At 44.3% G+C, this 17,500-nt stretch overlaps 3 protein-coding genes and 1 long non-coding RNA gene across 10 annotated transcripts in view; 1 reads left to right on the top strand and 3 right to left on the bottom strand.

Moving 5' to 3' along the window:
• Positions 1-17,500, bottom strand: part of LOC127004845 (uncharacterized) — a 112,969-nt gene that overhangs the window by 23,034 nt on the left and 72,435 nt on the right. The window lies entirely within an intron of this gene.
• The window catches only part of LOC127004850 (uncharacterized), an 89,882-nt gene that overhangs the window by 31,881 nt on the left and 40,501 nt on the right, over positions 1-17,500 (top strand). The window lies entirely within an intron of this gene.
• The window catches only part of LOC127004846 (bicaudal D-related protein homolog), a 140,630-nt gene continuing 126,791 nt past the window's right edge, over positions 3,662-17,500 (bottom strand). For both annotated transcript variants that reach the window (XM_050873023.1, XM_050873024.1), the window contains one exon: positions 3,662-5,683. The gene's annotated coding sequence lies outside the window, so the exon portion shown is untranslated. The remainder of the gene's footprint in view (positions 5,684-17,500) is intronic.
• Positions 4,005-17,500, bottom strand: part of LOC127004847 (bicaudal D-related protein homolog) — a gene marked incomplete at its 5' end in the record, with an annotated part of 13,735 nt that continues 239 nt past the window's right edge. The window contains 11 exon segments of one of the 2 annotated variants that reach the window (XM_050873025.1): positions 4,005-5,908; positions 6,549-6,701; positions 7,020-7,154; positions 7,272-7,472; positions 8,351-8,482; positions 9,676-9,687; positions 10,171-10,283; positions 11,147-11,294; positions 13,591-13,737; positions 14,647-14,763; positions 15,624-15,735. In XM_050873025.1, the coding sequence (XP_050728982.1) occupies positions 5,720-5,908; positions 6,549-6,701; positions 7,020-7,154; positions 7,272-7,472; positions 8,351-8,482; positions 9,676-9,687; positions 10,171-10,283; positions 11,147-11,294; positions 13,591-13,737; positions 14,647-14,763; positions 15,624-15,735 (1,459 nt within the window). 2 annotated transcript variants of the gene reach the window in all.

Raw genomic sequence — 17,500 nt, 5'->3', positions numbered from 1 at the left:
TGGCTAAATAAACAGCTTGTACTTCATATTTTTCATCTCCCGCGCTCCATCTTCCACCGACATCCTCTCCTATTTCTTCTGTTTTGACCTTCTTTAACTCCTTGCCCAGCATTCTACACCCTCCCAGGACATAGATAAAGGATTAAAGAACATATTGAACCCTCTATGTCATTTGGAAAGGGTCTAAAATAGCTTATATATGCCTAAATAAACACTTGGTACTTCATAGTTTCATCTCCTCCGCGCCATCTTCCACCGACATCCTCTCATATTTCTCCTGTTTTGACCTTCTTTAACTCCTTGCCCAGCATTCTACACCCACCCAGGACATAGATAAGGGATTAAAGAACATATTGAACCCTCTATGTCATTTGGAAAGGGTCTAAAATAGCTTATATATGCCTAAATAATCACTTGGTAGTTCATAATATCATCTCCCCCGCGCCATCTTCCACTGACATCCTCTCATATTTCTCCTGTTTTGACCTTCTTTCCCTCCTTCCCCAGCATTCTACACCCACCCAGGACATAGATGAAGGATTAAAGAACATATTGAACCCTCTATATCATCTGGAAAGGGTCTAAAATAGCTTATATATGCCTAAATAAACACTTGGTACTTCATAGTTTCATCTCCCGCGCGCCATCTTCCATCTACATCCTCCTCTATTTTTACTATTTTCACCCTCTTTTCCGCCTTGCCCGGCCTTCTACACCCACTCAGAACATAGATGAAGGATTAAAGAACGTATTGAACCCTCTTTGTCACCTGGAAAGGGTCTAGAATCGCTTATATAGACTTAGATAAACAGGTCTTCATTTTCTAATTTCCAAGTTCCGACGTCATCATTCCTACCCATACCCTCTCAGATATTTCATTTTTTACCCTTTTTCACGCTGTTTCCGACCATCTTTGAGCTTCCAAGACATTGATAAAGAATTAAACTACAATATCCATTATATAAACACCCTAGAAACGGCCTAAAATGGCGTCAATAGGCCTAAAACTGCAGGTCAAATATTATTCATCTTATACGAAGGCAGAGTTACCAGTTCGCTAGACACACACACACACACACACACACACACACACACACACAGTTCCTTACGCACACATAATTTCCAACGTACACACACACGCCATGTATGTTTATTAGTCAGTGGTTTGCTGCACATACACACATGACCTTGACCTGACCCGACCCGTATCTTAGCGAGGTCAAAGGTCAAAAGTCATAATTTAGGTGTTGTTTGAGGTTATTATTATTATTATTAGCATCATCATTGCCCCTCTCTCTCTCTCTCTCTCTCTCTCTCTCTCAGCATCCAGATATGTTTATGTAAAGCAGGAGAAGGCGGAGGCGGAGGAGGAGGAGGAGGAGGAGGAGTGCAACACAAGGATAAGAACAGACATACGAACACACTCACGGGAAGAGGTCAAGGCGAATCACTTTCTACGCACACACACACACACACACAGGTACCCCCCGCCCCCCGTCTCTCTCTCTCTCTCTCTCTCTCTCTCTCTCTCTCATATCCCTTTACCTTTTGCTGTTGTTGTTGTTGGTCAGGTAGGTTCATATCATAGTCAGGTGTGAGTCAGCATCGCTATACCTGGCGCCGTGGATGCTGGGTGGCGGACACAGGTGAGCCAGGTGTGACGGGGCATACCTGGGCCCTTGATCAGCTACAGGGATGACGAACAACTTCCCTCAACTTACTTTCCGTCTTGTGGTTGCCCCGAGTTTCTCTTCACAATGCCTCCACACGAGAAATCAATCCAGACTCGCGGGAAGTGTTTTACCGACGCCGGGGATCGAACTCACGACCGGCGAGATGGGAAAACTAGACTCCCTAACCAGTCGGCCAAAGAGGTGCCCCAGTTTGGAGTTCCCTCGGGCGGGTCAAGCACTACACCTGTGATCTGCACCCCGATCGATCCCGGACAGGCCCTTTCCCGGCTGTCTCTTGTGGCCACTCTCCTGCCGACTGCTCTTTGGAACTTGTTAACTACGTGTCTTGTGTCTGTTAACTAAAGGCGCGTTGCTATTTCCTATTGGTACTCTGATGCTATAACTACAGAATATAAGAAGAATAAAAAGAATATGGATAGATAGATAGATAGATAGATGTCTTGTGTCTGTTAATTAAAGGCGCGTTGCTATTTCCTACTGATACTCTGAATAACAAGAATATGGATAGATAGATAGATAGATAGATGAATTAGTAGAAAGAATAACTACATAGAACATAAATAATAAGTAGCCTACCTTTAGAATAGATAAATAAGTGATAATAGATAAATGAGAGAGAGAGAGAGAGAGAGAGAGAGAGAGAGAGAGAGAGAGAGAACCAAACACACCCACACAATCTAATTCTCATTGTCTAACTCACCACCACCTCCACCTCCTCCTTACAACAGACAAGAGGAGGAGGAGGAGGAGGAGGAGGAGGCATTGTGTGGTGATGACAACACAATACACACACATCACCTCCAAATCATCACCATCTTCACAACACCACAATCTCACCTCCTCCTCCACCTCCTCCTTCTCCGGCATATGACCACAGATGTTGCGCCGACTAAACAAAACTTTCCAACTTTCCTCCTCCTCCTCCTCCTCCTGTCATAATTCTTCTTCCCTCCTCTTCTTCTCCTTCCTGCGTCATAAGCTCACCTAGATATGTCACAATAGAGGAGGCGGAGGAGGAGGAGGAGGAAGAAGAAGGAGGAGGAGGAGGAGAAGGAGGAGGAGTTGATTTTTTCCTCCTTCCATTTCTCACTTATTTTTTTTCTTTCCATCTACGTAACTCACAACAGAGGAAGAGGAGGAGGAGGAGGAGGCGGAGGAGGAGTAGAAGGTATTTTTTCCTCCACCTCTCTCTCTCTCTCTCTCTCTCTCTCTCTCTCTCTCTCTCTCTCGTATTCTAATTTCTTCTTCTCTATCTTTCCTTCATTAATTTTCTAGTATAAGGCGTAAGGGATCAGAGTAAAGGAACACACTCATTTATCATATTCTTATTCCATATTATTCATCTATAGGTTCAGAACACAATGAAATCCTTCCTATTCCTTCCCAATCCTTCACATCTGTCTCTCTTCTTCCTTTCCTTCCCTTCCTTTGCTTGTATAGGACCTAAGGAACACTCCCCCTTCCTAATCCTTCACATCTGTCTCTCTTCTTCCTTTCCTTCCCTTCCTTTGCTTGTGTAGGACTTAAGGAACACTCCCCCTTCCTAATCCTTCACATGTCCCTCTCCTTCCTTTCCTTTGCTTGTGTAGGACTTAAGGAACACTCCCCCTTCCTAATCCTTCACATGTCCTTCTCCTTCCTTTCCTTCCCTTCCTTTGCTTGTGTAGGACTTAAGGAACACTCCCCCTTCCTAATCCTTCACATGTCCCTCTCCTTCCTTTCCTTCCCTTCCTTTGCTTGTGTAGGACTTAAGGAACACTCCCCCTTCCTAATCCTTCACATGTCCCTCTCCTTCCTTTCCTTCCCTTCCTTTGTTTGTGTAGGATAAAGGAACACTCTCCTTTTCTATTCCATATATTCTTCCTTTAGGTTCAAAACAGACTTATTCCTCTCTCTCTCTCTCTCTCTCTCTCTCTTGCTTTCTTCCTTTGCATGTGAGGGAGACTAGGACCACTAAGATGACCTCGTACAATTGCTTGGTGAACATTCTTTATTTATTTTTTTCTAAACCATCGAATATAACATAGACATTCGTAAGTTGTCATCCCGCGTGGCTGTCTGGCTGGCTGGCACACACACACACACACACACACACACACACACACGCACACACAGGGGCAGATTGTGGATTTTAAATAATTTCGTCTACGTAAATAATTCCGTTTGGTGTTTCATTCCTTCTTTTGTGAGAGTGATGGTGTTTTTTTTCATGTTTTTTTTATATAAATGTCGTGAGAGTTAATGGACATACAAACATTCAGCAATTCATATGTATTTCTAGTTTATTTTTACGTTTACGAAGATGCCCTCTTAACCCGGTAGCAGCGACGGGCCAAATTTGTGGCTTTACCGTGTAGCAGCGACGGGCCAAATTTGTGGCTTTACCGTGTAGCAGCGACGGGCCAAATTTGTGGCTTTACCGTGTAGCAGCGACGGGCCAAATTTGTGGCTTTACCGTGTAGCAGCGATGGGCCAAATTTGTGGCTTTACCGTGTAGCAGCGATGGGCCAAATTTGTGGCTTTACCGTGTAGCAGCAATGGGCCAAATTTGTGGCTTTACCGTGTAGCAGCGATGGGCCAAATTTGTGGCTTTACCGTGTAGCAGCGATGGGCCAAATTTGTGGCTTTACTGTGTAGCAGCGATGGGCCAAATTTGTGGCTTTACCGTGTAGCAGCGACGGGCCAAATTTATGCCATGATATAAACCCCCCAAAAAAGATGCTACATAATCTGATCACAAATACTTTGAAATATATTATGAAATGGTTTGTGAGAGTGATGATTTTTTTCTCATTTTCTCGCTTAGACGGACCATTAAGAAACATGATCCCCGCTGCTACTGGGTTAAGGTTATCAGTACTAGAGTCACACAGCCAGACAGCCAGACAGATGGACAGACAGACAGACAGACAGACAAGATGGTAGTATATCACAGCTAAATAGTAAATCATAGTATCATACACATACATACAGACCTAACCACTACCACCACTACTACTACTACTACTACTACTACTACTACTACTACAACTACTACTACTACTTATAACAGATCTATACGACTCTTAAAAACAATAAGTATCTCTCGTATAAGGCAATGAATGGTGCTTGGAATGGCATGTTTTTCCTTCCCTTCCTTCGGCCGCTCGGCAAAAAGGAAAGGAAGGAAAAAAAAAACATTGCAACGTACACAAATAAAAAAAATAAAAAAATTGTTCGTTCTTTAAGTCGTTCTTCCCTTAAGTCTAATAAGTACCGTAAAGTTTAAGGCTTTGGGTTCTGAGGACGGTAGTGTTAAGTATAAGTATATATAAGTAATGATGATAATAAAAATAAATATAATGATCATAATAATAGATATGGAGACTCAGTAGGGCTTCCTCTCGGACACAGTCATATATCTTAGTTAATTATATCGTAGTAAATAATAATAATAATAATGATAATAATATATATATCTAATTCTGCTAAAGCCATGTTGTAGAGATTCACGCTGGGGAGGAAGAGGAGGAGGAAGAGGAGAGAGAGAGAGAGAAGATAAGGAGGAGGAGGAAGAGAGAGAGAGAGAGAGAAAATGAAGAAGAGGAGGAAGAGAGAAAGAGAGAGAAGATAAAGAAGAGGAGAAAGAGAGAGAAAACAAAGGAGAGAGAGAGAGAGAGAGAGAGAGAGAGAGAGAGAGAGAGAGAGAGAGAGAGAGAGAGAGAGAGAGAGAGAGAGAGAGAGAGAGAGAGAGAGAAATATATATTAAAGAAAGAGAAGGAAGGAAGAAAGAATAAAAGAGAAGAAGTAAGAAGGAAAAAAGAAAGAGAGGAAAAAAGAAAGAAAGAAAGAAAGAAATCAAGATCGAACACACACACACACACACACACACACACATTACAAAACAACCTCACCAACCAAAAAATCCATCGCCTCGCAACCACACACTCGATCCACCTCCGTCACCACCATACCCCAAAACTCTACAATAACACCCACGTTCTCCTCCACTCCCCCCACAGGACGATGATCGAGGCAGCGGCGGGTTACCTCTTGAGGGTCGTGAGGATGGAGAACAGCCGAGAATTCTTCCTGGGTGACGCCTTTCCGCTGGAGGAGGAGTCGGAATCGCTTTGGTTGTGTTGGTGGTGGTGGGCAGATCGTGACCCACTACCCATTTCAAGCTTGCTCAATTTCCGCCGCATTTGTTCATCCAGAAGCTGCTGCATGTCAACCTGGTATGGGGTGGGAGATGGGGGGTTTTAATTGGGGGCTTGGGTGGGAAATTGGGTTTTTAAATGGGGTTTTTAAATGGGGGCTAGGGTGGGAAATGGGGGTTTTAAATGGGGGCTAGGGTGGGAAATGGGGGTTTTAAATGGGGGTTTGGGTGGGAAATGGGGTTTTTAAATGGGGGTGTGGGTGGGAAATGGGGTTTTTAAATCGGGGCTAGGGTGGGAAATGGGGTTTTTAAATGGGGGTTTGTAGGGGTAAGGGGGTCAGTTTCTGAGATGGGAGGGGTAAAGATTGGGTCAGAGGTCAGCTTTAACTATCACTATGGTCATGAAACTACCCTTGGAAATACTAACACAATGACCTCATCTATGAAAGCCTTGTTAAACTTTCTCTATCTCTCTCCCTTCCTCTGTCTCTCTCTCCTTCCTTCTCTTCCTTCCTTTCTTTATAATTCACACCCATCAATTTCTATCACTAGGGTCATGAAACTACCCTTGGAAATACTAACACAACGACCTCATCTATGAAAGCCTTGTTAAACTGTCTCTCCCTCTCTCTCTCTCCTTCCTTCCCTCTCTCTCATTCACACCCATATCTTCCCTCCCTTCCTTCCCTCCTTTCCTCCATCTCTCCCTTCCTCACCTGCCACTGCTCCAGCTGCTGCGAGAGTTCCACCTTCTGTTGTATTGCCTCCATGAGCTGCGAGTTGACCTGCATGACGTCAATCCTCGTCCTTGCCAACTCGATCTCACAGGCATTCTTGCGGGCCACGGCGTTGTCCCTCATGTCCCAGGCCTGGCGGAGGGGGAGGAAATGATGGTGGTTATTGTTTGTCATTCTTGTCCATTGTAAGTCACGGAACAACATCTATTTGTAGTCTTGAAGTAGTACCTCTGTTTTCTTTATTTTGCCTATAAGTAGCGACACTTGGATTCCACTTGCCCATACCTCCATTTTTCAGCGTCAGGCAGCTCAGTCACTTCATGCACACTTTTCCTTTCCTTACTTTTCTTTCTGTTTTTCTTCTGCTAACAACTATTTCTCTACCCTCCTCTCATTCTCATCTCCCACACACATTCTCCTCCTCCTCCTCCTCCTCCTCAAGCCTCATACCTTCTTGATGAGCTCGTCCTTGGCCAGGTGTGTGTTGTCTAGGTCATGCTTGAGGGTGTCACGGTGCTCCTCGACGGCCTTCAGCTGTGCCTCACCCAGCGTCACCTGATGGCCAAGCTCGGCGGCCTCATCAGTCTACGGAAAGGGGCCAAGTATGAGAGAGGAAGCGCTTTTATGCTTATGGTCAGTAATCCGACATGCTTCTGCCTCTCACATCAACTTCATCTATAAACAAGGTCCCCCTCAACCCACCTTGGCCTTGAGTTTGTCCTTGACGTCGCTCAGCTCAATGTTCAGCTTGTCCACGGCCTCCAGAGCGCGGTGAACCTCCTGCTCCAGTGTGACCCTGTCCTCGCCGCGGCCACATGAGCTGCACTGACCCTGGGCCTCACGCCGCAGCAGGTCCCGGACTAACCCATGAACCTCCCTCACTGAAGCCAACAGCACACCACCCTGATGAGGAATAAGAGTGATTAGGGTGTTACAGAAGCAAAACACACACACACACACACACGCACACATACACAGAAGCATAACAACATGGAATGGACTTGACGAGGAGACTGTGTGTGCAAAAACGGTTCATGAATTTAAAGCCAAACTGGATAATAAGCGTTATGGAGACAGGACAGCACGAGCCTAGTACAGCTCTTTTCCTGTATATCACAACTAGGTAAATACAACTAGGTAAACACACACACACACACACACACACACACACACACACACATTTCACGATTTCATGGGATGGGAACACAATGAGGAAAATAATAGCAACACTGAGTAGACCAAGGATAGAGTATGCAGCGGCTGTCTGGTCTCCTCACAAAAAAAGGACATAAGGAAACTTGACAACATTTATTCAAAGGATTGCGACTAAGATGGTGCCAGAACTACCAAGCCTGCCATATGAGACTAGATTAGAGGAACTGGGCTTACCAAAACTGGAAGAAAGAAGAGAAAGAGGAGACCTGATAGCATTGTACAGGAAAGCAAGTGGAATGGATGTGCTGAACAGACTAAGAGGAGACAGCAAGAAACTGATGAAGGGGACTAATTTGAAAGATATAAAAAGGTACAGCTATCCCTTACCCAGCCTTTCTTCCTCCCTTAACCCGGTAGCAGCAACGGGCCAAATTTGTGCCATATGATATAAACCCCCCAAAATAGATGATACATAATCTGATCACAAATGCTTTGATATATATTATGAAATGGTTTGTATGAGTGATGATTTTTTCTCATTTTTCTCGCTTAGAGGGACCATTAAGAATCATGATCCCTGCAGCTACTGGGTCTAACCTAACCTAACGCTCCCTCCCTCTCCTTACCTTGATCTTGTCGGGGGTGAGCTCGTCGGAGGAGTTTGTGGACAGCGACGTGAGTGAGTTGCGTCTGCGGTGCCTCAGCTGCTCCGTCAAGACCCTCAGCTGGCCCACCGCGTCCACCACCTCCTGACGCAGCTGTGGGGGTGATGGAGGGGGTTAGGGGGTGGTATAGGGTATGAGGGTATGGTCCTGCTGTCAAAACAAAAAACTAGGACCTTTCATTTCACTCATCTACCAGCAACAGTGACTTCCTTTGTTTTGTAATCTACTGTGTAAAATTTTCATTGTAACTCTGTGGCAGTGAAGTTAGTGGCATATCAGTTTCAAAGCATCACTAATCCCCTCCTGAAATTGACCTCTCTGTTTGGCCACTCCTTTGACCTCTATTCAGGAGCAGTAAGTAGCGGGCTTTTTTTTTATACTTTTCTTTACGCCTTTGAACTGTCTCCTTTGCTGTAAAAAATAAAAATAAAAAGCCCCGTGACCTTATTTTCCTTTTTCATTTCCCAACATGACCTCTGCGTGTATCGAAACAACACACGAGAAATTAATCAAGACCAGAAAAGGGTGTTCGCCGGCTGTCTGGGCTGGGATTGAACCCGTGACCAGCGTGACGGGAGAGCCACTCCTTACCGAGCCGCCCAAAGAGGTGACCCCCTGGCTAAGTGGGTTATTGGAGGCTCGTTCATCAGGCATAGTCGCTGCACTACAATTACATCAAACTATCAACAACAAGTACTGCAAATATTTTTTCTATACTTCTTTACCCTGTCAAAATATACAACAAGGTAATTACAGGGCCATATTTTTAAACATTTCTGCGCACAAGAACACGTAATTTACTGGTCTTTTGTGGGAGTTTAGGGCATTTCCAAGGGTACTTTTATGACCCTGGTGGTAGTCTGAGCCTTCTTCTGTACCGTGAACCTAAAAGAACGCTCATTAGAACTCGATGAACCTCCTTTTTTCCCATATTTCCAAACATTTCTGCGCCCAAGAACACGTAATTTACTAGTCTTTTGTGGGAGTTTAGGGCATTTCCAAGGGTTCTGTACCGTGAACCTAAAGGAACACTCATTAGAACTCGATGAACCTCCTTTTTTCCCATATTTTTAAACATTTCTGCGCCCAAGCATCTGACAATACCAACCATAATCTCATGAAGTGCTGGATACATATAATAAGCTCTCTAATAAGCACTATAGCAACTAGTAAAGTCTATGGAGTGCTAGTGTGTGCATCTACTACTACAGCCACCACTACTACAGCTGGTGGTGGTGGTGGTGGTGGTGTTGGCAGTGGTGGTGGTGGTGGTGGTGGTCACTTACTGAGGTGCGGCCCTTGAGGGAAGAAACAAAAACGGACAAAAATTAGACACACACACACACACACACACACACACACACACACACACAAAGCCACCACTAAAGCAACATAGACTAGACTAAAACATAACAAAAAAAAAACCCAGTGAATACAAAACAAGCAAGCAAGCAAACACACAAACACACAAACAAACAACAACACATGCATGCTTAAAAAATATATATATAAAAAATGCTAAGCTTGTAATTTTTTTTTTCTATATTTTTTTTCCCTGTGTCAGTTTGTGTGTGTGTGTGTGTGTGTGTGTGTGTGTTTATCTACCTAACCTCATGTCTACTTTAATCTATCTTTCTATCTCCCTATATATATGTGCACCAATCCATGCATGTGTGTGTGTGTGTGTATGTGTGTAGTATGAGCGTATATCCATGTACGCGTGTATATGTAAGCCAGCGTGTGCGTTTATATGTGTGTACGTGTGTGTGTGTGTGCCTCACCGTTTTGAGAGTTTCAGCGTCCGAGGTCGGGTACAGGACCGGGTCATCACACTCAATCTCGTCCAGTTCCAAGAGGTCTTCCGGGAGGCTGGGGTGGGAGTGGGGGCGGGAGGCTGCAATGGGGGGGTGGGGGGGTGAGGCAGAGAGGAGGAGGAGGAGGAGGAAAAGGAGGAGGAGGAGGAAAATAACTTACAGATAACAATAACAAATAAAACTACACCAACAAACACTCCATGATGATGATGATGATGATAATAATAATAATAATAATAATAATAATAATAATAATAATAATAATAATAATAATAATAATAATAATCATATCACATCAATTTACCAACCCTACTGCCTTACAACAACACATGACACCATTTCCTTCATCACCACATACAAGATTCCACATCAACACCACATATAGCAAACACAACATCACCACACATAACACTACCTACATGGACAGGCCACCACATACATCACCACATAGATCTAGACATAACACCAACATGACCACCACATCCACACATACGCACTACATACAAACACCACCACATAGCGTAGACACACACGTACATATATATACACACACACACACACACACACACACACTCACTTATTTTTTCTTCCTTTCTTCCTAACCTAACCTAACTTAACATCTCTGTCTCTTTTTCTAACCCCATTTCTTCATTTTTTCTTCATCTCTTCCTTACGTGACCTAACTTAACCCAACTTCTTTTTCTCTCTCTCCCTCAGCTCACCTTCCTCATTTCTTCTTCATTTCTTTCTATCCTAATCTAACCTAATCTCTTTCCATCTCTCTAAACCTCATTCATTTCTCCTCCATCTCTTCCTAATACAAGCTAACCTAACCTATCCTAATCTCTGTCTCCATCACCTCTATTTAAAACCTCTCCAATCTAACCTAACCTGACCTAGCACCTCTGTCTCTCTCCCTCCTCTCACCTCCTCTAAATCTCACCTTCGTGGTCACTCATGTCTATCTCGTTCATGAGTGAAGTGTGGCCCATGGAGGGGGAGGAGGAGTTCCGACTGAGGGCCTCCAGGCGGTCCGTCAGGGAGAGGTTGGTGTGGCGCAGGTCGTCCAGGTCGCGCTGACTGTTACGCAGCTGTTGGGGGAGAGAGAAGGTCAGGGGTCATGTATTTACTGGTTCTTATTGCTAGTTCTTAAATGGTGATGTTGCTATTGCTTTTGTTAACTCGTATAGCTTTTTATAATTCCCCAGTGATTTGTCTAATATTTGTTTCTCTGTTTTACCCGGTAGCAGCGACGGGCCAAATTTGTGGCTTTACCGTGTAGCAGCGACAGGCCAAATTTGTGGCTTTACCGTGTAGCAGCGACGGGCCAAATTTGTGGCTTTACCGTGTAGCAGCGACGGGCCAAATTTGTGGCTTTACCGTGTAGCAGCGACGAGCCAAATTTGTGGCTTTACCGTGTAGCAGCGACAGGCCAAATTTGTGGCTTTACCGTGTAGCAGCGACAGGCCAAATTTGTGCCATGATATAACCCCCCCAAAATAGATGATACATAATCTGATCACAAATGCTTTGATATATATTATGAAATGGTTTGTGTGAGGGGTGATTTCTTCTCATTTTTCTTGTTTGCTAGATTTCAAGTTTTGGATGCCTTTACTATAAACTCGCCCTTTCTGACTTCAATATTTCCTTTAGAGCATCATTATCATCATCATCATTATAATTTTTTTTTACAACAAAGGAGACAGCTCAAGGGCACACAAAAAGAAAACAATAATTAAACAAGCCTATTTCAACCTCCTGTGGGACATAAGACTCTTCTAAGTACAATTCCCACTCATTTCTCTCCTATGTCTCTCTAGTTAAGGTTTACACCGTGTTATGTATAGAAAACATTAGCATATCCTTCACCAATATAGTCTCAGTGAATCTCCTGCCATATTAAACCTCCAACAGACTGACTAACTATTTTTCTAGCGAGATTTCTGCCTTTTTTCCATCAAACCTCCCACATATAAGTATACTACCCTCTCCTCTGCCCTTTCCTACCTCCCTCCCATTCCTTCTCTCCCTCTCCTCTCTTCATTTCCCAAGCAACATATAAAGTCTCAGTGAATCTCTTGCCATTTTAACCTCTAACAGACTGACTAACTATTTTTCTAGCGAGATTTCTGCCTTTTTTCCACCAAACTTCCCACACATAAGTATACCACCCTCTCCTCTGCCCTTTCCTACCTCCCTCCTATTCCTTCTCTCCCTCTCATTAACCTCCGACAGACTGACTAACTATTTTTCTAGCGAGATTTCTGCCTTTTTTCCACCAAACTTCCCACACATAAGTATACCTCCCTCTCCTCTGCCCTTTCCTACCTCCCTCCCATTCCTTCTCTCCCTCTCCTCTCTTCATTTCCCAAGCAGCATATAAAGTCTCAGTGAATCTCTTGCCATTTTAACCTCTGACAGACTGACTATCTATTTTTCTAGTGAGATTTCTGATTTATTTCCATTAAACTTCCCACACATAAGTATACTACCCTCTCCTCTGCCCTGTCCTACCTCCCTCCTATTCCTTCTCTCCCTCTCATTAACCTCCGACAGACTGACTAACTATTTTTCTAGCGAGATTTCTGCCTTTTTTCCACCAAACTTCCCACACATAAGTATACCACCCTCTCCTCTGCCCTTTCCTACCTCCCTCCCATTCCTTCTCTCCCTCTCCTCTCTTCATTTCCCAAGCAGCATATAAGGTCTCAGTGAATCTCCTGCCACATTTAACACCAACAAGACTAATTATGAGTTTTTCCAAGCAAGATTTCCACCTTATTTCCAACTATTTTATTATTTCCAACTATTTTTCTAGTGAGATATCTGCCTTATTTCCATCAAACTTTCCCTCCTCCTTTTCCCTTTCCTCCCTCCCTCCTATTCCTTCTCTCCCTCTCCACCATTCGGCCTCTTGCAGTCTCTCTATGTTCTTATGTTCCTATGTTCTCTTCATTTCCCAAGCAACATATAAGTCTCGGTGAATCTCCTGCCACATTTAACACCAACAAGACTGATTATGAGTTTTTCCAAGCAAGATTTCCGCCTTATTTCCACCAAACTTTCAATAACTACACATAAAAATGGAGTTATAGGCACGGCGTAGTCCAGGACGGCGACGCGGCAAACTCTACGGTCCTGGGCTGCCACGTTTGACTTACTCGCCGGCTCGAACGTGACAACTTTTTCTCTCCTTTTCATTCCTAAAAGTTTCGCTGCTGAGTCACTTCCACGACTTATATATATAGTTTGAAAGGTTTTATACATCCATGAGAGCCGTAGAGTAGGCTATTTAATAAGGGGAGGCCTAACTATCACAGACAAACTACTATTACTACTTCTACTACTACTACTACTACTACTATTTCTACTACTACCACCCACCATGGCCTCCTGCTCTCTCGACTGCTTCTCCAGCATCATGATCCGGTCCGACGACTCGTCCAGATGGGTGCTGAGTCCTTCCCGCTCGTTCAGCAGACTGTCAATCCGCCGCTCTAGGTCCATTTTCTTCTCCGTCAGCAGGTTGATCTGAGGAGTGAGTGAGGGATGAGATGGGAGTCGGAGGAGGAGGAGGGAGAGGAGTGGAGGCTGTGGGAAAGGGGAGGAGGAAGAGGCTGAGATGAGAGAGGGAGAGAAAAGGGAGGGGGTAGTATGCGGATAGGGAGAGGGAGATTATGGGTAGGGTGATGCTAGGGTGAGGGAGATTGGAGGAGGTCGAGGGTTTGAGGAAGGGTGAGGTTTGGAAGGTTGGGGAGAAGGAAGGGGGGAAAGGGAGGTTTAGGAAGGGGGAGGCTTAGGAACGGAGAGGTTTGAGGTAGGGTGAAACTTGGGAAAGGGAGATTTTGGAAGGGTGAGGTAGTATGAAGGTATGGAAGGGTACGATTTTTGAAAGGGTGAGAGTTTGAGAAGGTTGATGCTGGGAGATACGGTAAGGGTGTAGAGTGGCGAGGGTGGAGAGGGTGAGATTTTGAGAAGGGTGAGGCGAGGGGAATTAATTTTTTTATATTCTTTTATACGTCAACTACACAAAAACATCAAAATTTGGGTCGCATTATAAGACATTTCATCTCCCAAGAACACCTATTTGACAAGGTTTTCGTAGGAGTTTGGGGCATTTCCAGGAGTAGTTTTATGACCCCGGTGGTAGTTTGACCCTTCCTCTGTACCATGAACCTGAAGAAACACATATTTGACAAGGTTTTCGTAGGAGTTGTGGGCATTTCCAGGAGTAGTTTTATGACCCCGGTGGTAGTATAACCCTTCTTCTGTACCATGAACCTAAAGAAACACTCATTAGAACCCGACTGACCCCCTCTTTGACCTTTAGAAATATGTGATGTGGGAAACGAAAATGTCTTGTAATACCAGCCAAAGCATTTCTCCCTCATCACAGAGCCAAACTAACAACACAACAGCTCCTCCCTGTCAGCACGTTACCTCCTCGCTGAGCACCTCCAGCGTGGACACTTGCTCGCTCATGTTGGACTTCCTGAGGTTGAACTGGTCCCGCAGCATCTGAAGTTGTTGCTCCAGCTGATGCTCGTGTTTGGAGGACTGCAAGTGGAGGGCGAGGTTAGGAGGGCGAGGAGGAGGGTGGAGGAGAGGGAAAGGGCTACAATGTCGAGGAGGAGGAGGAGGAAGAGGAGGAGGAGGAGGGTTAGAAGTACAGAGAACAAAAAACAAAGAAAAAAAAACAAGGTAGCTGTGTGTGTGTGCGTGTGTGTATACCTGGAGATGGACGTAAACACTGAGAGAACACACACACACACACACACACACACACACACACACACAGAGTGAAGCTGATTCAAAGAGTCAAAGTTACAAACGAGCTGACGATACAAAGAGGTTCAGAGATTCTCTCTCTCTCTCTCTCTCTCTCTCTCTCTCTCTCTCTCTCTCTCTCTCTCTCTCTCTCTCTCTCTCTCTCTCTCTCTCTCTCTCTCTCTCTCTCTCTCTCTCTCTCTCTCTCTCTCTCTCTCTCTCTCTCTCTCTCTCTCTCTCTCTCTCTCTCTCTCTCTCTCTCTCTCTCTCTCTCTCTCTCTCTTTCAAGCAACATATGAATGAATGAAAAAGAATCTCATACTTTCTTTTTTATTTTATGTTGCAGAGCGCGTGTTTTAATAATAATAATTAATAATAAATGGTTTGCTCAATGACTGCAGCCGTCAGGTTGAACATGTACAAGTGTATATATGTTTGTATGTATGTATGCATGTATGTACACATACTTACGTATATGCGTATGTCTTGGTAATGACAGGTTGCGTCTAAGTAGCTCATTAGCATATGCAAAACTAATTAGACTGTGAGCAAACGAACCAGTTAAGGGTAATGACTTGTGTGTGTGTGTGTGTGTGTGTGTGTGATTCCCCGTGGTCTGACCACGTGGTATAACCCCCCCCCCCACGCACCTCCTTGAGCTGCGAGGTGAGCCGCTGGTTCTGCTCGGTGAGTTGGTCGATGAGCTGACTCTTCTCGCGGTCCGTCTGCCGCAGGGCGTCCCGCTGGTCCTGCAGCTCGCTCCTGACGAAGGGGACAGAGATTAGCGAGAGTGTTGATGCTGCGATGATATATAGTACCCCATTTTCATATTCCTCCTTCTCCCTCCTCTCATCATCTGTTATCTCTCTCTTCCCATTCATAAAGCATTCTTCCCCCTCCTCCTCCCCTACCCTTCCCTCCTTCCTCCCCTTCCTTCTCTCCCTCTCCTTCTCCTCCTGTTCTCTCTTCTCTTCTCACGCAAAAGCATATCGCCCCTCCTCCTCCTCCTCCTCCTCTTCCTCTTCCCGCAAGCAGTATCTCACTACTTCCCGTTTGCTAAAGTAGGAGAAGGGGGAGGAGGAGGAGGAGGGGGAGAGGTGTAACGTAGCAGACACGTTAGTGAAGCCCTGCCCGTTAGTCTTGCACACCTGTGGCTCACCGTATTAATGAATGACAGCCAGATAAGTATTAGGTGGCATCATCATTATCATCATTGTTATTCCACCTCTCTTCCTTCGTTTATTCACTGCTCTTTCTTGACGCGATCTTCCTTCCCGTTACACTAATAATCTATGCGTTCTTTTATATATGTATTTTTTAACAGTAAGAAGAATGAATCAAAACTTATGACAACGCTTTCTGCATGAGGTATTCTAAAACATGATACGGGGAAGAGGATGGCACTTTAACTAACTAACGGGGAGCATACATCCGGGAGCGCGTCGCTACACTCACCCACTACAGATGAACGGAATTAAACTCCAGAGGAAGGGAATCGAAAGTGAATTATACGGGAAAGGGAATTAAAGACAAAGGAATCATTATAAAAAGAAGGAAATAAAAATGAAATAAAAAAAGGGAAGAGGATGGCACTATAACTAAATAACGGGGAGCATACATCCGGGGGCGCGTCGCTACACTCACTCGCCGCCCCCATGCAGCTACCCACTATACAGATGAATGGAATTAGACTCTATAGGAGGCGAATCGGTCGTGAATTATACGGGAAAGGGAATTAAAGACAAACGAATCATTATAAAAAGAAGGAAATAAAAATGGAATAAGAGAAGGGAATCGAACTCCTTATGTAATGGAATGAAATTATAGACTCATATATCACACGAAGACAAGGGATTAGAGGAATGAAGAGGTAAGGGACTTGAACTCTAAGGTAAAGCAATGGAGCTCTAAGGTAAAGATATCGAGCTCTATGGTAAAGGAATGAAGGATATCGAACTCTAAGGAAAGGGAACCGAGCTCTAAGGTAAAGGAATAAAAGGAATCGAACTCTAAGGTGGGGGAATCAAGCTCTAAGGTAAGGGAATCAAGCTTTAAGGTAAGGAAATGAAGGGAAATGAGTTCTAAGGCAAAAATATGAAGGCAATTGAACTTTAAGGTAAGGGAATCAAGCTCTAAGGTAAGGGAATCAAGCTTTAAGGTAAGGAAATGAAGGGAAATGAGATCTAAGGGAAAAATATGAAGGCAATTGAACTTTAAGGTAAGGGAATCGAGCTCTAAGGTAAGGGAATCAAACTTTAAGGTAAAGAAATGAAGGGAAATGAGATCTAAGGGAAAAATATGAAGGCAATTGAACTTTAAGGTAAGGGAATCGAGCTCTAAGGTAAGGGAATCGAGCTCTAAGGTAAGGGAATCAAACTTTAAGGTAAGGAAATAAAGGGAAATGAGTTCTAAGGGAAAAATATGAAGGCAATTGAACTTTAAGGTAAGGGAATCGAGCTCTAAGGTAACAGGATCAAACTCCAAGGCAAGAGAATCACGACACCTCTCCTCCCGAAATTGACTTCTC

The sequence above is a fragment of the Eriocheir sinensis genome, chromosome 29 (assembly GCF_024679095.1).
Source record: "Eriocheir sinensis breed Jianghai 21 chromosome 29, ASM2467909v1, whole genome shotgun sequence".
Lineage (NCBI taxonomy): Eukaryota > Metazoa > Arthropoda > Malacostraca > Decapoda > Varunidae > Eriocheir > Eriocheir sinensis.
This window is presented reverse-complemented; position numbering and strand designations above follow the sequence as displayed.